Source organism: Triplophysa dalaica, chromosome 7 (assembly GCF_015846415.1).
Source record: "Triplophysa dalaica isolate WHDGS20190420 chromosome 7, ASM1584641v1, whole genome shotgun sequence".
In the NCBI taxonomy this organism is placed as follows: domain Eukaryota; kingdom Metazoa; phylum Chordata; class Actinopteri; order Cypriniformes; family Nemacheilidae; genus Triplophysa; species Triplophysa dalaica.
This window is the reverse complement of record NC_079548.1, coordinates 2,387,432-2,410,286: the sequence shown is the minus strand read 5'-3', so window position 1 is coordinate 2,410,286 and position 22,855 is coordinate 2,387,432. Positions and strand designations below refer to the sequence as shown.

At 39.1% G+C, this 22,855-nt stretch overlaps 1 protein-coding gene across 1 annotated transcript; it reads right to left on the bottom strand.

The window, feature by feature from the left end:
- Window positions 1–122: 122 nt before the first annotated feature.
- Window positions 123–15,151, bottom strand: evplb (envoplakin b). The gene is made up of 22 exons (XM_056752332.1): window positions 15,041–15,151; window positions 12,211–12,310; window positions 10,642–10,796; window positions 10,163–10,286; window positions 9,881–10,000; window positions 9,690–9,731; window positions 9,423–9,584; window positions 9,224–9,331; window positions 7,532–7,627; window positions 7,322–7,432; window positions 7,102–7,248; window positions 6,852–7,006; window positions 6,657–6,754; window positions 6,400–6,572; window positions 6,099–6,277; window positions 5,840–5,978; window positions 4,964–5,157; window positions 4,711–4,861; window positions 4,538–4,621; window positions 4,356–4,460; window positions 4,088–4,180; window positions 123–3,902 (listed from the first exon to the last, which is right to left on the bottom strand). Exons 1-22 carry the CDS (start codon window positions 15,079–15,081, stop codon window positions 432–434), a joined length of 6,048 nt encoding a protein of 2,015 aa, XP_056608310.1. The 5' UTR covers window positions 15,082–15,151; the 3' UTR covers window positions 123–431.
- Window positions 15,152–22,855: the final 7,704 nt, after the last annotated feature.

Here is a 22,855-nt window from a genome sequence, read left to right as displayed (position 1 = left end):
TAAAACAAATTCATGCTTCTGTACCAAAACTCTTACCCTAAAGAAAAACTGGGTGCATAAAACGTCTCGTCATTGGCAGAAAGGGAAAAATGAATACTAGGCACATGGCTAGTAAAACAATGTAATGCCAAACCATTTATTATGACAAACAAAATGTTACATTTAGCACCAGAGCACAATTCACACAATACAGAGAGATTTAGATATTCATTTATAACCATTATATTAAAAAAAAACTATTTCTCCCAACATGTCATTATCAGTATCAGAAAAAAGTCAGTGAACTTTAAACTCAAAACAAACACCCCTTAAAATAATACCCATCCACACAATAGATCATTTACCTTTGAGTATATGGGTTTGAAAGAACACCTACGTTTAAAAGTCCCTTATGATCAAACATACGTGTGTGATATCAAGAGCTACTGCCTTTATTTTTTATAGAAGTTGTAGTTGGAGAAAGAAGGAGCATCTGTGGAATCAGTTGATTTAACCAGGAGCAGAGGCAGCCCTGTGAGTTGATCCTTCTGGCATCGATCCATGGCCTCCTTATAAGTGATCTTCTCATTCTTGATGGGATCCAACACACTCTTCACAAAAGTGGATTCATCTTGAAGCTGCTTGGCCACTGATGCATCAACCAACTTCTGATCGATTGCATTCTTCAGGCTGACCCGACCTGCTTTATTGGGGTCTACAAGGCCACCGGTGAGCAGCTGCGTCTCCATAAACCACAAGGCGCTGTCATTGGGTACCCAACCCTTGCGGCCCGCCTCTCCGACTGACATTCGCTGCTTCGAGATCGGATCTTCAAAACCAGTGAAAGCTTTCTGGGCATTGAGGAGCATTTTAAGTTGGCTTGAGTCGATCAATCCGCACTGGACTGCCTTGTGAACGGACACCTTGTCCTTCTTGTTCAGGTCCACAATGCCTCCTGTGGCAGCCTGAGCTTCTAGAAGCTTCATGGCCGTATCTCCGTCGATCAGTTTGCGTGTCAATGCACTTCTTACGGACATGCGGCTGTCTGTGGTGAGGTCTAGTACTCCGGAAATTGGAAAATGTTCATCGCCATTGGTGCTCACTATTGTGTTCAGGCTAGTGTTGCTGGAGTAGGATGTGCGACGATTCAAACTGGAAGAGTTGTAGCTGGGGCTTGGTGGAGGAAGACTCTGTACAGTTGTTGTCTGCGTTTTACTTGAGACAGGGAAAGACTTTGACTTCGTCTCACCTGCAACCAAGAGAGCAAACTCTGAGATGGATATTTTACCCTCTCTATAGCGCTGCAGGTCATACTCGGTCAATCGGCCATTCTGCAGGGCCGTCTTGACAGAGAACTGCTTTCCACTCTTACGGTCCTGCAGAATTGTGACCTCGCCCTCAGGACCGGTTGTTGTCATCTCCTCCCAACTGCACTCCATCTCCTGAAGGTGAATGTACTGATTGCGGTCGATCAGACCCTCAACATAGGCGTCGTAGGGGGACATATCTTTGCCAGTGTCTGGGTCGAGAATGGTGATTTTGGTTGAGACGTTGGTCGTTTGGGTGTTGGTGTCTGAATGTTGCATAGAGTTGGATTCTTTCTGAAGCTCTATGATTGTAGTGTCACGTTTGTGAATTCTGTCTTTCTCCTCGAGAATTTCTCTCTCCAGACGTTGGAGCTCGGACTCCAGCTTGATGGTTCTTTGCCGGATGACTTGTGTTTTCTCACTCGAGAGTTTGGAATGGTGCTGGAAGGAAATAGTGATTTCATGCTGTTGAGACTCTAGTCTTTTTAACTCTCGAAGAAGTTCATCCTTCTCTCTCTTGAGTCTATCCCTTTGTACAATCAGGGTGCTCTCTTCTTGGGTGACAGTTGTTCTGGTTGTCTGAAATCTAGTTATTTTGCTGTTGACTACCTTTAATTCTTCTTCTTTAAGGCTTCTGGAGTTTATTAATTGGGCAACCTGGCGTCTAAGATGTTCTCTTTCAGCCTCAACATTCGGATCCTTCTCCACTCTGATGATCTCCTTGTGGACAATTTTCTCGACAGATTTCTCTTTGGTCAAAGTCTGTATTCTTATTGTAAGGTTTCGTTTGTCTTTTTCCAAGAGAGAAACTTTGTTGCATTCGTTTTCTATTTCAATGCGAAGCCCAGTGATCAGTTTGTCTACGTTAGGATCTCTCTCAATCTTCAGCACCTCCTCAATAACAATCTTTTCCTCAACAGGTTTTGGACAAGTCTCCAGCTCATAAATTCTAGCCTTGATTTGTCTCAGCTCTGTCTCTATTAGGATCTTCTTCTGCTGATCGACATTTTCCACCTTTTTCTGCAGTTCCAGCACCAGGATTCTCAACTGCTGCACTTCCAGTTCCAGTTGTCTACGAGTCTTCATCATCTCTTCCAAATTCCTGGTTAACCTCTCGTGATTGATAATCTGAGTGGGATCCGTCTGGAGGCGGACCACTTCGTGGACTACAACCCTTTCCTCCCGCTTCTGTCTCTCCAGCACGATGTACTTGTTCTGTTGGTCAAAAACATACTCCTCAACTGTTTTACGCCGTTGAATTTCTTCCCTCATCTCCCTCCTGAGCCGTTCGGCTTCCTTCTCCAGAAGTGGGTCATTTTCATACTTTATCAATTCTTTGGTCACAACTTGTGTCTCCACCTTTGACCGTTCAGTTTTCCATTCATCCCTGTCTTTGCGTAGACGAGTTACCCTAGTCAGAACCGTGTCATAGTTGGTTCTCAGAATGATGAGATGCTCGTTCAGTCTCTTCATTTCTTTGACAACCTCAGGGCTTCTCTCTTCTTTCACCACCTCCTGGAATACCTCCCTCAGCTCCACCTTAGGCTTTTGGGAGCGCAGAGTCTTGAGTTCCACCATGATCAGGTTGATCTCATTCTCAAAGCTAGTGCGTCTTCTGCTGATCTCTTGAAGCTCATTTCTCAGACGTCTCAGTTCCAGCTCAGTATCGGGATCTATTCTGTAGGTCTCATGGATACTCTCATTGATCTCTATCTTTTGCTTGATTGTCTCCACATGGCTGAAGCGGAGCTGAAGGCTGGAGAATTCTTTGGTCAAAACAGAAATCTCTCGAGACAGTTCTTCAATGTTTACACGGAGGTTCTTGGACTCCCTCAGGAGCTCTTCGTCCTGCTCAACCCTCTTCACCTCCTTGATGACAGTTTTAGGCTGGATGGTTGGGATGATCCTCTCTAGATTATTGATCTGACTCCTAACCTGGAATATTTGATCATTCAGGCTCTTGGACCTAATACTCTCATCAGAGATCTCATTCTTAAAGCTTAGGACAGCCTTGAGCATTTCTGGATCTTTTTCCAGCTTCACAACTTCTTTCATTACGACTTTTTCTCTTATCGTAGGTCTCTTTGACTCCAAGACGGTAACTTCAGTACGTACGTGCACAGATTCACTCTCCATCACTCGAATCTCCTCCTTTAGTTTGCGTATCATCTCCCTGATTCTAGTTGCTTCTATATCCAGTTTGGGGTCCCGCTCAATCTCTGTAAAAACCTTGGTCACCAGCCTGGGTTTTATCTCGGTCACCTCATATTCCCGGCTGATAATTTTCTTGTTCACAATATCAATTTCAGTGTGAAAAGCAGAGCGTTTGTTGATCTCTTCAGTTATCTTCCTTCTCAGCACTTCCATGTCGGCCTCCAGCTTTGGGTCACGGTAGTAAAGCACGGTTTCCTTTTCCTCCACTCGTTCTACACCTCTGCGACTCTTGAGGGATATCATCCGTTTGCTGAAGGATTTTAGATCATTCTCGGCATGAGTGCGGCGTGCAATCTCCTCGGTGAGTTCACGCTTCAGGCCGTCAACTTCCACCATGTCTCTTTGTTGACTCTGCAGGTTTAACTGCTGCTTCACCACCACCTGACTTACAATTTGGTCATTCTGTTCAAATGAAAACAAACAAATGAATTACAAAACAAATCATCCATGACAAGCACTTGGAAATGCTTTTGACATTGAGAGGTACTTTAACATACTCTTTTTGCTGTTGTGATGCTACCGTTACAACATTTCTGATGGGTTTATTTACAGCTTATTTACTTTACATCATCTAACATTTGTTATACCTTATTGACAAGATCTTTGGCCAAGATCACTTGATTCAAAAGTTGATTATGCTCAGCAGACACTTCGGAATAAAGGTTTACAACATCTCTTTCCTAAAAAACAAAAAGAATAAAGTTATGCAAAGTTATAAACTTATCTCTTATTTCATGACTTTATACATGCTCAAGAAGCTCTTCAAAGAAAAGAAACTGAATTTCTTTAAGAGTGCACGTAGTAATAACTAAACTAGTTTAACATGATCTGACATGCACATGCTCTTCATCTTACCTTCTTCTGGACAGATTCAGCCATGCTAATGTATTCAGCCTTATTTGCGTCTATATTGGGTTTTCCCAGCGTGCTGCGGTATTTATTTGCATTTACCTCATATTCCTGCAAACGCAGAAACAATTTAGTATTAATGCTTATTCTAAAACTAATAGTGTAGTGTTATACTCATGGTTACGTACATTAAGAACGTTCTGCAGCTCATTAGAAAGTTTGACGACCCGGTTCACCTCATCGGCCTTTCTGTTGAGGTCTTCAACTGCTCTCTGCAACCAAACACCAAACAGGAATCCATCAGAATATTAAAGGACAATATCAACTGTTAAAAACTCTTGTGTAAACACATTACACTGACCAGCTGAGACTTTTGTTTGGAGTAGATCTGCGAGGCACTTTCTCCAGGTCGAATCTTGTTGTTGGGCATGTTGATCAGGAAAGCGTTAAGTGAGTGGACCGTGTTCTCAAACTCCTGGTCCTTACTGGCTGCTTCTTTTAACAGAGTCGTCCTGTCGAGCACAAATTTCAAAGTTCAGATTTCCAAAAGTCCCCTTGAGAAGATCAATTGTGAGTAAACTAAGAAGTTCATTTTAAAAACAAGCGCGTCTCACCTCAGCTGGAGCTGATTGGGGATGGTGGCGTAGCGATTCCTCAGGCGTTTGACATCAGACTCTTGATGACGGATATCAGGACAGTATTCCTGGAAGTTCTTCTGCAGGGAGCTGCAGGCTTGCTCGGCCACTTCTAACTCACGGGTCAGCTGTTCAACATCAGTTTTCCTGGAGCTGACATCTTTCCTCATGTTCTGAAAATAAGATGATAACAGGAGATCCAGGAATATTATTGTTTTCTTCAACTACATTTTTATGTGAAGAATTATTTTATTATCAACATCTTTTACATTTATTGACACCAAGGTGCCGAAATGTCAACCAGAGGAAAACTGATGCACATATTTACAAGGCCATATTTTTTACTCAGTTCTAAACAATATTAAAAAAGCTTTAAAAATGTATTTTTAATTATTAGTAATTATAATAATATTGGTGCCAATAATTAAAATAATAATTAGTATTAAACGGAATTGTTATTTTGTATTAATACTACTACTACTAATAATAATTATCACTATTATTATGAACTTTTATTATCATCATTAATAATAATTAATATTTATAATTACTAATATTGTTACAACTATTCTTATTATATAAAACAGAAACGTAAATATCATCGTTATTATAGAATATAAATACAAATAAATCAATCAATATAAAATTTAATAATAATAATATTTGTAATAATTGTAATTTAAAATGTTTCTTATAAGTATTCTAAGGCTATAGATAACTGAAATTCATTTGGCTTCGAAGTTTGTACGTTTCTAGTAACACAGTTAATTTCTAATGTAAATAACATACCGTAGTAAACTAAAGACAGTAGATTTAGAAGCATGAATTATTTGTTTTAAGTCAGATTGTCTCTACCTGAAGCTGTTTGGAATGAGTGTTGATGTTATTGGACTCATTGACAAGTACAGTGTCAACAGCCAGCTTATCCTCAAATCCTGACACCATGTTGTCCACCTTCTTGATCTGTTTCTCTAGAAACATGGCTGCTGTGGTCCTGAGAAAACACAAAAAAAGATAACACATTACAGTCATCACTCGGTCCAGGTGATGAAACCTCGCCGGACAGGTTTGTATGACTTCATATAGACTTCATCCAACGAGAGTTTCTCCTCACTTCTTATTATAAAGATCAGAGAGGGCTGTGAGGTCATCGATCTTGTTGTTGGCTGTGGTGAGTTTTTGTTGCACCGTGGAAGCGGTGGGATCCAGGGGCTTCTGGGATAGCAGCGGTTGCACTTCTCTCTGAATGGAAGATTTCTCCGCCTCCAGGTTTCTCAGAATCACACCAAATTTCTGGACATATGAAATCAGACCTCTATCATACATCATGTGAGTAACGTGTTTGAAAATCTCCCATAATGCAGCGGGCCCTCTAATTGAAAGTTAAAAAGACATTCAGAAGTGTCATTTCTCACCTCCTGGTCTTTGATTCTGCCAGACAGATCTCCAACAGGGTCGGATCGGTCTAAAGGACGTCTCATTCGATTCTGCAAATCTTTCTCCAGCTTCAGCAGATCTTCAATGATGCGGTCAAGCTGACTGTTGGTGGTGTCGTACTTCGAGTCTCGAGGAGCCGTTGATACAGATGCTGCACACAGACAACCATCAAACATCATTCGTCTTCACCTCTCTTCTTCTTTTCTTTTTGATGAAATGCTGTTGTTTTACGAACCTGTTTTCACGACCCTCACAACCTCCACAGTTGACGTCTTCACTTGAGACTGCAGAGCAGATCTGGACCTCTTGAGATCCGAGAAATCCCTGCTCAGACTGAACAAACACAAGCCACGCTTAATAAATCTGCCTCACACGTCATCTGAAACAGCATTTCCAATGCACCCGCATTTCCCGTGTTTCAGTCTCTTACCTGTCCACCTTCTCGATGGCGACTGAATCAGGTGGAGGGATGAGAAAACAGACTCCTGGGATAGTCTTGGTCTTCCCTGTGCTGGTTTTCACCTCCCAGTTTTCCTCTTTGGGATCAGAGACCAGTGTGAGTTTATCGCCTCTGCTCACAGAGTCCTGCAGGGGGCGGTAGAGAGACAGAGAGGCGTCATACTGAACTTAAGATCATTTGAAAGTGTCTTTTTGTGAAATAAATTGTGTGTTTGTGTTACCTTGTCTGTGGTCCAGTCGCACAGAGAGATGACGCTGACGGGTTTGTTGGGGGCAGTTCGTCTCAGGTGTAGAGGAGCGAGTCTTGTACAAGCTTCTTTCAGATCAGCCAGTCTCTGCTCGTTTCTGGAGATATCTCTCTCCTCACTCTGAATACACACATGAACACGTCAACACTCAAATACTGTGTGTGTGTGCTTGTGTGTGTGTGTGTGTGTGTACCTCCAGCTGCAGTAAGGTCTCGTAGTTGCTCATGTTTCTCAGTACTGACGGTTGTGTGGTGGATTTGATTCTCTTCAGAGACTCACCGAACGTCTCCACATCCAGTTGATACTGATTAAATATTTGATTAAAGTCATTTTAGATTTCTGTTTTTGTATGTTATCGTCAAACGACAGGGACAGACTGAACGTTTAATGTGTGCTCACTCACTTTTTTGTAGTCTTCTACGTTATCCAGATGTGTTTCCTGACACACGCACAGATTCATGAAGCGACTCCAGTCCTGCTCGACTTTTTCAAGGCACGACTGCAACGCACACATAACACACATCACATTTACAGCAAGACTCACTCAGAATCAATCTGATTTATTGTGTGTGTATCACTTAATTATGATGAAGAAATGAGCTAATGAGTGGGTCAGTGAGTGAACGAGCGAGCGAGAAAGAGAGTGAGTGTCTGAACAAATAAATCAGTGAGTGAGCTAGTGAACAAACAAGCAAGCGTGTGAACATATGAGTGAGTTAGTGAGTGAGAGAGAGAGTGATGCTTGAAGAAATGAGTGAGAAAGAGAGAAAGACAGTGATGCCTGAACAAATAACTAAGTGAATAAATGAGTGAGTTGGTGAGAGAGAGAGAAAGAGAGAGAGAGAGAGAAAGAGAGAGAAAGAGTGATTTGTGAACAAATTAGTGAGTGAATTAATGAGTGAGTTAGTGAGCGAGAGAGAGAGAGAGAGAGAGAGAGAGTGATGCCTGAACAAATAACCAAGTGAATAAATGAGTGAGTTGGTGTGAGAGAGAGAGAGAGAGAGAAAGAGAGAGAGAGAGAGAGAGAGAGAGAGAGAGAAAGAGAGAGAAAGAGTGATTTGTGAACAAATAAGTGAGTGAATTAATGAGTGAGTTAGTAGGCGAGAGAGAGAAAGAGAGAGAGAGAGAGAGAGAGAGTGAGAGAGAGAGTGAGAGAGAGAGAGAAAGAGAGAGAAAGAGTGATTTGTGAACAAATAAGTGAGTGAATTAATGAGTGAGTTAGTAGGCGAGAGAGAGAGAGAGAGAGAGAGAGAGAGAGAGAGAGAGAGAAAGAGAGAGAAAGAGTGATTTGTGAACAAATAAGTGAGTGAATTAATGAGTGAGTTAGTAGGCGAGAGAGAGAGAGAGAGAGAGAGAGAAAGAGAGAGAAAGAGTGATTTGTGAACAAATTAGTGAGTGAATTAATGAGTGAGTTAGTGAGCGAGAGAGAGAAAGAGAGAGAGAGAGAGAGAGAGAGAGAGTGATGCCTGAACAAATAACTAAGTGAATAAATGAGTGAGTTGGTGTGAGAGAGAGAGAGAGAGAGAGAGTGATTTGTGAACAAATTAGTGAGTGAATTAATGAGTGAGTTAGTGAGCGAGAGAGAGAGAGAGAGAGAGAGAGAGAGAGAGCGAGTGATGCTTGAAGAAAAGAGTGAGGGAGAAAGAGAGAGAGAGAGAGAGAGAGTGTCTGAACAAATAAATCAGTGAGTGAGCAAGTGAACAAACGAGCAAGCGTGTGAACAAATGAGCGAGTTAGTGAGTGAGAGAGTGATGCTAGGAAAAATGAGTGAGCGAGTGGGCGAGAGAGTGATGCTTGAAGAAATGAGTGAGTGAGAAAGAGAGAGAGAGAGAGAGAGAGAGAAAAATTGTGATTTGTGAACAAATTAGAGAGTGAATTAATGAGTGAGTTAGTGAGAGAGAGAGAGAGAGAGAGAGAGAGAGTGATGCCTGAACAAATAAGTGAGTGAGTGAGTGAGCGAGCAAGTGAGAGTGAGACAGAGTGAGTGTTTGAGTGAGTGAGTGCATGAACAAATAAGTGAGTGAATTAATGAGTGAGTGAGCGAGCGAGAGAGTGATGCATGAACAAGTAAGTGAGTGAGCGAGCGAGTGATTACCGCAATAGCAGGAGATCCGGGGTGTTTGCTCTGAAGGAGATTATCGGCGTCTCTCTGGATTCTGTTCACCTCTTTCTCATGACTCAGCAGACCGTTGTTCTTAAATCTCTGCACACACACACGGAGGATAAACATTAGTACATGATTGTGTAATAAAGAAGAGATGAATGAATGTTGATGAGTATATAAATCAGCTCACCTCATACTCCAAGCGTACTTCACTGCTGTCATTCATCCGATCACTCCAGTCTCTCTTCATGATCTTCTTCTGTTGATCAGCGAGAAACACCGTTTCTTTATTACACACCTGCAAGAAGTCATAGAGCGACGACAGATGCTTCTTACGCTTCCCGGACGCCTCCTGAACACACAAACACACACATCAGAGTCTCATAGACAACTTGTGCACATATATCATTTATATTTGTCAAGTTTTCTTATATGAATATATTTGTTCAGACATTACCAGCAGACTGTCATATTGCCTCTGAAGGGCAGGTGAATTATCCTGTTGAGAGAAAGATCATTTTTTTAATTTGTATTGTTATAAAGTTTGTGTAAATGTATGTGTTGAAATGCATATAGGTGTCAGCATAAGCGTGCGAATGTGACAAAAGGTTTGTGTTTGTATAAATGTGTGTGTGTGTGTAGACTAACATCACTGGACTGCAGGGCCAAGCGATACGCCTCGATCTCTTTGTGCAGAATATTATGGGCTGCTGTCTGTTTCTCCACATCAGACAGAGACGGTCCATAACGTTCCCCCAGAACAAACTTCTGCGAGAAACACACAAACACACACAATATTATAACTGGAACAAACACTCCTCCTCAATCCATCCCTGCTTTATAAAGACAGAGACGTACTTTCAGACGTTTTGTCTGATGTTTTGGCAATAGTGTTTTGTTGACTGTGGCGGTGGACGGAAGAGATTTTACCTGTTTGTCAGACAGAAGTTTGCTCCAGTCCACGCTGGGTGAAAGAGAGAGCTCGAGAAGCTGACCGTAAAGATTTCTGTACAACCCGCAGGCTTTAGACCAGCGATCGTGAAGATTACTCACACTGAACCAGAGAAAATAAGGTTTCATTTCACAATTTCACAAATATTTCTACAGAATGAATGAATGAGAATCGGACATAATTTGGTGGAGAGTGAAAACAAACATAAGGGTGAATGTGGACAGAAAATAATATTGAAAATAAAAATGATAAGATCTCATTTAAATAGACAGAAAATGGGTCTCTCTTTAAACTTCAAAATGAATCTCAATCAACAATTTTGCAAATATGAGGAAAGTTAAGACTGCGATCTATTCCTCAACAGAAGACTAATGCAAAAGTCTCGCTGTCTGACATGTTCAAGAGATCTTATTTGTGATAAGTCTCTTCTGTGGGCGGGGTTTGTGATGTCACTCACTCAAGCTCGATCTCATTGGCTTGCGGGTGTTTGAGTCTCTTAGCTCGGTCGACATCCAGAAAGAGATCCTTCAGTAATACCTCGGCTTGAGACAGATTATCTGCGGCCGGACGCTGTTGTCTGAGGGAATAGTTTTTCCTCTCATTGTCGTTGTCCTGAAACACAGAACGATTTGAATTAAACATTGTTTCTCCGTTTGAAGACTAAAATATTACCGGTCTGTCTGAATTTCAATACATTCAATACATGTTCACGTGCTTATGTAACATCAGGAACTCAACTGGAATTTGAGATACATTTTCAATTGTTTAAAGAAACTCATTGGCCTCTCTCCAAAGGATGTGTAACATTAACAAAATCTCATGGTAATTCGTGACCATTTTATGAGGAGGTAATTTATCTGTGACCCTGTACAACAAATCAAGTCTTATGGGTCAATTTTTAAAAAATTAAGATTTTTACATAATCTGAAAGATGAATGAATATGATTTCTATTGCTGTTAGAGTTGTTAGAATAGGACAATATCTGGATCTCTGAAATCTGAGCGCAAGAAAATCAAAATATTGAGAAAATGGACTTATTAATCAGGGGCTCTGTGGCAGGCCATCCACTCTCGTAAATAAAGTTTTTATATATTTAAGGTAGAAAATATCTTCATGGAACATGATCTTTACTTAATATCCTAATGATTTTTGGCATAAAAGAAAAATAGATCATTTTGTGCCATACAATGCATTTTTGGATTTTACTAAAAATGTTCCCGTGCTACTTAAGACTGGTTTCATGATCCAAGGCCACATATTAGTTTGTGTGAACTCATTTCTACGTTTTGGTGATTTAGGCCGCAAGTATCAAAACTGTGGAGGACAAAACAAAAGTTTTTGCAAAGTTTTCAATAAAGATTCTTGCAGCAACTTTAAATGCGCATTTAATAAACTTTTTTTGTTCGCAAAATTGTATTAATTCTTAAACATTGGAACATTTAAAACATTCAGAAATAACATTTTCATCTTCATGTGAATGCTAGAGAAGCAGAATGTTTTTGGGAAATATTTTTGTTGGCTAGGCAGCCACCTTGTGAAATAGTCAGGAATTCCAGTCAGACCAGACCAGTTTCTTAAAGCTTTTGTGTCAGGAGTGCACCTGTATTTGTGCCTTAATTACTACCAAGGAAGGGCTCTAAATAGTACAAATCTTTATTAACTGTCTTTAGGTGTAACGTGCTGTTAAAACAAGTCTTCCTCGTCTGCATTTACATATGCAACACATAATTTGCATATTTGCAATTCGTCTCTGAGACGTCTGCTGTCAGACAATAAGATGTCTGTAAGATGTTTATGATTCAGAATGGATGTAAAACTGCTCTTTCTAAGATGTTTAGCAGATGTCTTTACACAGCAGATGTTTACCAGATCTCCAGATCTTTAACAGACGTATTACAGACATAAAGACGTCTCCCAGACGTGTTGCAGATGTTAATGAAAACGTCAAATAGACGTAAACCAGATGGAGTGTGTTATCAGGATATATGTGCATGTGTTCATGTACATGTGTGTGTGTGTACATGCCTCTATGAGCAGTTTCTCAGCCTGTAGGATGTTCTTCTCCACATGGTCTGCGTTTTGCTGTAAGCGTGTGATGATGGCCAGCATGTCAGTGGCCTGTGACCTGCACGAATAAAACATGAAAGATATCTATCGTTACACGTGAACTCACATTCATTCATCGAGCAGACGCTCTTATCCGAAGCGATTTACAAACACTGGAGTTTTATTGGTTTCAGATCAGTGCTCTTACATATCTCAATTCTGTCATCATTTATTCTCTCTAAAACCTTTAGGCGAGTCCTTCCTCAGTGGAACACAAAAGAAGATATTTTGAGAAACGTCTCAGTGATTTTCTGTTCATATAATGGAATCAATTTTTTTGAGTGATCTTTCCCTTACAGTAATACAGAACAAGACCAGACTTTCTGTCTTCATGACTCAAGCGTCTGGCTTTGCGCCGTCATCACTCAACAGGCAGAACAAGAACTCGCTTCAGAAAATGTTTTTGACCTCTGAAAGAGCAAAACCCGCCTGAATTCCTCAGCTGTCAATGGCTCTTCCCAACTCTTCTTACATCTCACTCTCTCCGTGTAATTTTCTTTTCTGTCAGTTCATTGTGCTGACATTCCTGCCGGCGTTACGCAAGCGACCTCGCCCCTTCTGACTGAGACAGGTGTAAAGGAGTGTCTTAAAGAATGCTCGGACTGGAACTCTCGGAATTCTGCCTGTTTTATTTCGGAATCCTTGCACTGCAGGAAGAGATTCCTCATCACTTATATACAGTCACGCCCTGGATGTGTGGGAGGACTACACACTTCATTCTATAGATGTCACCTGTGATAAACGTCTGTAGGTCACTGAGCATTAAACAGAGATGTTCAGTACAGCGGTGGCCAAAAGTGATGTCCCGAGGGAACATTTGTACTCGATTAAACCATCAAAATATGAGGAGAATGATGATGAAAACACTAAACTTGATTTAGACTGGAAAAAGGTCAAACTACAGCATATTACGAAATATGTGTTTTATTCTAATTCTATAATGCGTAGAAACACAAGAAGCTCAAAGGATATAAAGTAATTCCTATTTTGTTGATTTTAACTCAAATAAATGTTGCTCATGTGTTGTGTGTCCATTCTTGCCCTCCTACGCTTCAGTTTACACTCCAAGCACAACTACACAACACACATACATAATTAATACATCATTGAGCGCATATTTCAAGAAAAGTCATGACATCATATTGTCAAAGTTGGACATCACTTTTTGCCAATTCAAATGTTTACAGTGTCAAGACCAAATTAACACATCATTTTAACTATTCTTCTGCACTACATGTGTGTGTGTGTTCGGTTAGTTTCTGTGTGACTCACAGGGTTGTATGTGGAGCCGGATACAGGGAAACACACACACACCTCTTTGACCTGATCAGCTGGATTGACATTATTAAGAAATAATGGACGTGACTCATTTAATTATTGTGCGTAACAAGACTCGGAAAGGAAAAACAAATATCAAAAATGAGAAGTGTTACTCTTTTCATCTGACACATATTAATGATTTTTAGCTTCATCCAAAGCGAAACTTCACACAAAAGTATATCATTTATTTATGTTTTTCTAAACCTGCATGAGTTTATTTTGTTCTTCAGAACACCAAAGAAGATATTTTGTAGAGTGCTGATAACTAAACAAAACTGAACTCCTTTGACTTTCACTGTATGAACACAATTCTCAAAATATCTTCTTTTGTGTTCCACTGAAGGAAGACTCACATACAGGTTTGCAACCACATGAGAGAGAATAAATGATGATAGAAATGTCTGTTTTTCAGTGAACTATCCCTTGAAGATCTGCACTCTTATATCACGACATCAGCAAGACGTCTTCACACCTCCCGAGACACAATTAATGTATATTTCAGCTGACTTCTCGCTACGTCTTTTAGTTTATTTGTCAGTTCTGACAGTGCTGTGGTGTAACAAACATGTCTAATGTTAACAGAATACTGAATATACTGTCACACATCTATTGTCTGTTTGTAAGCATTGTCTATTGTTTATCTGTACTTCAATTTCACGTCATCATTTGAAGGCCACACCACATGCTGTTAAACTATCAATCTGGTGACCCGGCCAAAATCATAATCCTTTAGTTTACTAGCCGCTAACCTTTAGTTTCTAAGAACGCATCGGTGCGAAATCATCTCAAACTTACGTTTTTTGCTGAGTAATGACGGAATACACAGAATAATGTACAGTCAGCTGGTCATTATAGCAAAATAAAGCCCTTCAGGGTGACACAAGAGCTGTTGGGATTTATTTTGCAATACATTCTCCTCGGCATAATAAAACCACCCTTGTGGGTGTGTGTGTGTCAGATAAAGCCCTGCCCTGCCGTAAAGATAAATCACATCAAGCACTGAACATTACCAAACACACACAAGTCACAAAAACTGTATAGAGTAAAACATACAATTTCTACATTAAAAGCACATTAAAATGAACTTAGCGAGATTTAAAGGGACAGTCGTCTCATGTCATGAGTTTCTTTCTTCTACAGGACACAAAAGAATAACGTCTATACCCAGACGTCCATTATATGAACACAAAACCAAGGACACGTTTCTCAAAATATCTTCTTTTGTGTTCCACTGAAGAGGGGACTAATTGATTTCTGGGTGAACTGTCCCTTTAAGAAGCATGCGGTTGATGTACTTTTTATAATAACCCATGAGGCGTTATAGCTACAGGCGACTGTTGAAGGTAAACATCAGAGGAAAGTCAACAGACACCATATCAATAGATTCTTTTGGAAAGTGAAGAAGAAATAAGAAGAGGTTATAACTCACTGCGAGGCCTTCACTGGACTGTAGTCCTTTTTCTTACTCATGTCTGCGTCTGTCAGCAGTCCCTCACTCTCTCCGATTGCCGTCCGGCTCTCTCGTGTACTCTGTTATGACAGGACTGTCACCTCCTGTAGCTCCGCCCACTGAAACAGGTGTGTCACATTCATTCAACACAGGACGACTGGCCATACCTGTTTCCTCGCTCTCACTCACCGATTTCTCTTTCAAGCCCTTTCTGTCATACAATGATTTCGTGATGGATCACTGAAAGCTGTCAAAATGAGTCAAGTATCATATCTGTGTATAGCTGAAATGTCTGGCCTCACTTCCGGGCTACAAGCGTTAATTTTATTAAAGAGAATTAATGTGCGGCGTCTCCTGTCGGACAGCAGAAGTCATCCTGCAGACAGAAAAACATAAAATAGAAACACACATATGCGTACAGACAAACAGGGAGAAAGGGTTGATTTTTCGCCTGATGTCATAAACTAAAGCAGTTAATGTGAATAGTGAGTGTCTGCAGCTGTGTTTAAAGCATCTCTCTGTGTGTTTAAATGCATTTGTGTGATAATCTGTTCTGTGGGTTTGTGTGGTGGACAGGAATGTTGTGTATCCGGTCTCTCTCTTTCTACTCGTGTCATTATAGTTTTCAAATGAGCACCCACAGTCTTAAAAACATTGTTTTGTCGCCATAGGAAAACCTTTTGGTTCCACAAAGAGCCTTTAACATCGAAAGGTTCTTTTGTAGCAAAAATTGTTTAAAAAGTAATAAAGAGACGGTTCTTTAAAGAACCTTTGACTGAATGTCCTTGTGGAACCAAACATGGTTCTTCTATGGCATCTCTGTGGAGAACCTTTTAAGCACCTTTGTTTTTAAGAGTGTATCCTCCCACTCATCACATCCTTACACTACATAATTACAAAATTAACATGTTATAAATGTTACCAAAGGCCATGACCTCTCACGTGAGACACTTGATCAACAGAGATACATCACTCGAAATACCACAGGGTCATATTCATGTCTGAGTGAGCTCTTGTGTAGGGTGCGTCCAATCCCAATTCAAACACAAAAAAATCTAACTCTTTGCATTTCAATTAAACTAAAACACAAGACATTTTACAATAATGGATGCAATGATGAATATACATTGTATTATGCAAAGATACAAGTCGTAGCCAAAAGTATTGGCGGTGACATAAATGCTGTGGTTCTGTTGTCGTGGTGTTCATTCACATCGTCTATAGATTACTGTACAGAGTGATCAAAGGCAACAAAAGCATCTCACCAGTGGTCAATCCTCAATCTAAATTTTGCAAAACACAAACTTTATGTTATGACTGTATTAGAGAAGTCGTTCTTCCGGATAAAAACAAATGCAATATTACACCTGAATAAATATTTTTGATGAAACATTAAATTCTGATAGTTGGTAGCCCTATTTCTCCTCTTAGACAGAATTCAATTCATCAATTCTATATCTCATATTATAAAACTGTCCCACGCGGAGTTTAAGATCTACTGGTTGAATTTTATAGTAGAAATGTTAGAATAAATATGAAAAAAGATTTTGTGATGTGATGTGAAAAATGGTCATACTTAACATGTCACATGACAATTCATTTAATCAATCAAAGTTCAGTTGAATCATGAACATTTTCACTCTTTCTTCTTGTGTGTTTTCTGCTCACTAACACAGTTTATGACATGAACGGTAGCAGACAGACCACCTGTGATGTTCCTAAGTTTTATTTGTCTTGGCTTATAATCATGAATATATCATAAGGTGTGTTTTCTCTTCTCGTGGTGACAAACTACTGGCCTGTTTGACCAAAACAAAAGTTCGCTGTGAATAAATAACCCGTCTTGTACCGTTTTTCATGCCGTGCTATGATGGATGTTTCTATACAGTTGATGTGTTTTAAATTAGATTTATTTTTAAAGTCGAACAACATTGGATCCACTCCAGCACAGCATCCACCCTACAAGCAAACACAGAAAACACACACAGAACTCTGACACATTTAAAGAGAGGGAGAGAGAGAGAGACTGCGTATAATTGCACTGTGAATATTACATATGACATTCTTTGTATCATTTTGAAATGTCATCACATCAAACCACGAAATATCAAATCAAGCATCATCTACACAGACAACAAACTTCACTTTTAAAATGTGAAAAAAGCTCAGCTGTGCATCATCACATTGACATTAGAATATATTGTGTCATAAAGTATTTCTATAAAAAATATATCCAATTACATTTTTTAGAAATGTTTAACTTTGTAACGCAAGTGCTCAAACAGTCCAACGGTCACTGTGGTTTTGTGTAGAACAAAGTGTAAACTTTATCAAGACCACCACCCGGCCGTAAAAACATAAACACTTAAACGCTCAATACTGTCGTCTCTGTCTCAATCCAGGTTTAATGAACACTTTTGTGTAACACTCCTGCGGCTGACAATTACATCACAGTTGACTATGTTTACTAGCAGTGTGATGTTTCAACAATGTGTATGATCTATACGGTAACGTGGTCATTTGGATGTTGGTGCCCTGACACCTGAGGCATCTGTAGAGCAAAAAGTGCAGCGCGTGTGAGTGAAGCAGAGTGGAAAAGATTGTGAGATTCTGTTGAAACAGGTGTGTCTCCATCACACCCTGCACAGGCACTTATCACTACACACACACAAATCCTGAACAAACACACAGAATGCTGTGGTCATACAACCTTGTCATATGTGTCATTCCAGACACGTCCCACACGCTCTCACTCCCCTGTGTTCAGCCATCACAGTATCACCATCTCACCACAGAGTCTGTGAAACCTGGAAGCACTTACAGCGCATGTAACCCGCTGTAAAGCGCTGTTTGGTAGTCGAGTACCAACATTTTTCATTTTGTTACATTTAGGGATGCACATATAGGATTTTTTGGACCAATTCCGATTTTAACAAAGAACGTTTGTCTGATATTGGTCAGTTGCATAGTATTTTAATAATAGTTTAAAGTAGCATTCAATTAATTTGACTGAACATGAACTGTATCCATTCAATATTTTAAGACAGGCACAAGTTAACATAAAAATACAAAAAGACAACACGACAATATTCAAAGGTGATTTTTGCTATCCAATATTTTGTTATGGACAACATTAACTCGTATTTAACATTTGTGCTGTTTCTGTTGAATTATTTTGCTTATCATTGAAATTATTTTGCAATTAATAAACCATCAGTATCGGCCTTCATGCTATTGCCGCTATGCAGATGGTGTTAAATTGTTCCAATATCGGCTGACGAATATCGGTGGTAGATGCATCAGTGCATCTCTTGTTACTGTCATGATCTCACAATCATCATCATCAGCAGTTTTTCCATTAGCTTATTCGACACTCTTGTTCCACATGTACTGTGTAAATGTGTACTAACTGCAGTTATCAACAGATTTCCTGTAGCTCAGTGGTAAGAACATTGCTTAAACAACGCGATCCCAGGGGATTGCATATACCTTAGTATAAATGTATAGGTTAATCAAATGTAAGTTGCTTTGGATAAAACCGTCTGGCAAATGCATGAATGAAAATGTAAGTTATCAGTTCTGAACCAACCCCTAAATTACACTGAAAATGTGTTTGAAAAACACTCTCCTGGTATATTGCTTCTTTTACATGTTTCTTTTGGCAAATCTCTGATGTATGAAATAAGATCTGTATGAAGTGGAATAGCCAACATGAACTGACAATGGGTATTCATTAATCTTGTTAATAATGCTAATGTCAATACAATTGTTCATGTTAGTTTATGGGGGATTAACAGACACAACTTTTGATTTTGAAAAACATGTAAATGCATAAACATGAACCAAGATGACTAAACGCTGTACAGCCATACAACATACACAACCATACAGTGTTACCTGGTCACTTAAAAAAAATGTCATTATTAATAATAATAATTAAATTATCAAATTAATAAATGAAATGATCAACATTGAATTATTATTAGGATTTAATTTCTGTTTCTACCTGAATGGAAGAATTAAGCATATACATTTATATATATGCTTATACATATAAATATACATATACTATTATATACTCCTGATGATGCTTGTTTAATAAAATCTAAATCTGAGAGCAGTAAAAATTGTTATTATATTTAATACAAATATTGATTAAATTAATCTATTAAAAGAAAACGTTCAACCTCACATAATTCTTGTGTGAAGTTTGCAAACTTTCTTTTCACAATGGCATATTTCTGAGCGTTGATGATTATTCTGCTGTGACGCCTTGCCCTGTTAAGCTTTCATCATCTTTTATCTCAACATCAGTGACATTTATAAGCCATAAATACCGCGGTAAAAGGAATGCGGAGCTACTTGATGTGTGTGTATAAGGTGAAAGTGGGTAATAATGTCAACAATAAAAACTCTCTCGGTACGTTTATCAGCTCGGAATGAATTGAGAAAAAGTCTTTTGGAGGCTGGGTGATCTTTCACCAGCTCTCAAACACTCCTGAGATTGATCACCGGCCAACCTAGTGAGAAACACACCTACTGTAGAGCAGCAGATCTCATACAAGCACACATGACCCCTGAACATGAATGTGAGACTGAAGATGCCTGTCATTCCAGTCATACCTGATGATGTTTTTGTACTACCGCAGAACCTCACCCTGAACTTCTGCAGAACATCACACACCACCTAAACATAGTTCTATAAACAAATTTCATATGTAATTGGGTTGTTACAATTTATTTTCATATGAAATATTTTCATGACAATTGAACACACGTGACCCAAACAGTTTCATGTTTTTTGGTCACGCATGACCTTCTGTACATAACAACGCCTTTACAATCTTTTCACAAGCGCATGTTGGGAATTCTGACCTTTAAATTACGCTGACATGAAGTGTTGAGGGATGATCTACTATCAAGAGCTTTCAATCTGAAACAAAAAAGGACATTTTACATCAAAAGATCATGCTGCACGCTATCTCTCTCTCTCTCTCTCTCTCTCTTTAGATTTGTTGATAAAAGCACAGTTTTCATGAGATTATTAAACAAACCTGTTAGGTTCCATGTTTGATTTGCATACAAGCAGGCTTACATGTTTTTCTCAAACAAAAAAGACAAAGAGGCATCATTCTTAAATTCGTGGAGAAGCTCAACACTTCTCACACACACCACTAGAGAGCGCCACTGATGTATACACAGTAATGTTCATAAAGACACAAAGTTTCATCACCGTAGCTGAGGAGTAACCTGTGTGTTTCTTTCATCATTCATTCATCCTGGGATCATTTCATTCACAACACATAAAATTTTTTTTTGAACAAACAACACTATAACAACAACTACAACAGCACTTACTTTTTGATAACTTATCATTCCTACAACCATTGACATTCCACCAGGGGCGGACTGGGAAGCAAAAACGGTCATGGAATATTCGGCCCACACCGGCCCACCACCATTTCAGCATGGGGTAGGGGGTTGTATATAACTTGACATTGCGTTACATGCATACGTGTCCAACTTGCTAATGCCTTCGCGTTGCATGCAGTCGCATTTATAATATGTCCGTCTGTCTGGTCCAAGCGTCCATTCCGGCCCCAAACGTTAGCGGCTCACCGGGGAAAGATCCGGTATTCCAGATACCCAAACCGCCCCTTGTCACGGCCGTGGGTTGTCGGTGGGACGGAAGATAAGGACTTGGTTATGGACCGAATCTCCTACCATTGTGTCAACCCTGCATTCCAGTGCTGAAGAGTTTGAGATCGAGTTCTCTGATCGGAATCGAGATCTGAATTATACATTAGAAAAACCTTGTCCAATAAGTTGAGTCATTTTTCAAGTGCACTTTACCCTGTCATTGCTTAAAGAAAAGTTATATCATTTTAACATTTTTTTTTTACGTAATAAGCTTGCTCTGAACAACATCTTCTGTTGGCTGAGTTGTCAAAATGTGTCAAGACCTGCTTCATCTATTATTGTAATTCAATTGTTTGAGCCATGGGTTCTGCTGTGCCGTCGGTCTGTAAAGAACTGCCTCTGCTGTAGTAGCGTTGTGTGAAGGAAGGCTATGAAAAAAATAAGATATATACAGTACATCCAACATTGTGTGCATTACACTTTTCTTTCAAAAATTGCCTTGTATTGCAGTTGGATATAAATCTCACGTAAGGAACCCACCTGACGGCGAAGCTGAGTCTCTGATTGCTCATATTCTTCAGATACTGTAAAGATGAAAAATCGTTCACAGATGAAATGCAGTAAAATCATCCAATGATCATTAAAAACGTAGAGGGTAAAGGTACACAATAGTACCCTTTTCTGTTGCATACCCTTAAAGACACCAGCAACTGTACAAGCTACAGTTTTGTATGGTTTTCACAAGTCAATGTTGCAGGTTTTAAAATGATGAAAAAGTTGTTATCTTGTGTTAGTTAACAGCTTCATCTTGTTGTTGTGTGCTAGTTTATCAATATATGTTATACCATGGTTTGTTTGAATAATCAATTCTGATTGGCTGGAGGGTGTGCATTAAAACGCTTTAAAGCAGGGGTAGATCCAGTCAGTTTGATAAAATTTGAAATTACCTTACAAAATAACTTCCTTTGACAAACATCTGTAAACTTTAAACATCAATACAAGCTTAAGCTTGGCAAATGACCATGGTATAAATGGGATAATCCACAGCTAGCCTGTGTTAAACTATGGATTATCCCTTACTTATACAATGTTTGTTTACACAAGACAATATTCATAGATGCATAACTACAGTAGTTTCAACTTGTTTCAGTTCACACACTAGCTCTGAGGCTTATGAAGCTTCTTTGTATCTATGATTGTAATAAAATACATAAACAATAGCTACACCACACCCACATTCACAAAATAAAAGTGTTTTTGCTGTAGTTATGCAGCTACTTGCCACTAATTTACTGTGGATTTATATCCATCCAATTTATTTGCGGCAGTTTGTTAAAAGATAAATGAACATTAAACATTAGCATGTCTTATCCTAAAAGAAAAAATATATAAAATAACAGTCTAATGCAAAGCATAATGGGAACAGAGATAATCCTCATCAACCTTTTGCTGTTTTTTCTAATTTTGGTCCCCAGAATGCTTTGCATGAGGCTGTTATTTATTTATTATTTATTTATTTATTATTTTTTATACAGATGGCTTATGTTTAATGTTCATTTATATTTGAACAAACTGTTGCCAGTATACTATATAAATGGAAATCTACCGAAAGTTACTGGAAAACTGCTGCCAGTATTTCCGTCATTTCTACAGACATTTTTTACAGTGTACCCCAAAGAAGAATTTTAGACATTTAAACTTACCATCATAAATTTGTAGAATCAACAGACATACAGCAAACAGGCTTTCAGAGGAGAAGACAGGGATTCTCAAATCCCCCGGTGAATGTTCACCATTAACTGACAACAAACATTCACATATACTTTCATTGTTCTGTAAACTTATGCTTAAAGTTCAAACACTTTTTGCAAATATTATCAAGCTTTATATGGTATCTATATGTTTACCCAACATGATATTGAAAAAGGAAGCACTCAGTCGAAAGGCTATGGATAAAGATATTTATCGGAACATATAAACATTTATTTTGTTACGCATGTATGTTCTATTAAGCTGGCAAGTACTGTATTTGAAAAATATTGTTTATGATTGATATTAAAGCGGAAGTTGTGTTGTGTGTTTTCTCACCTTTTTTCATGATCAATGTAGTCATCAAAGCAACAGCGTTGATTAAAACAACACCAGCGGATCCAA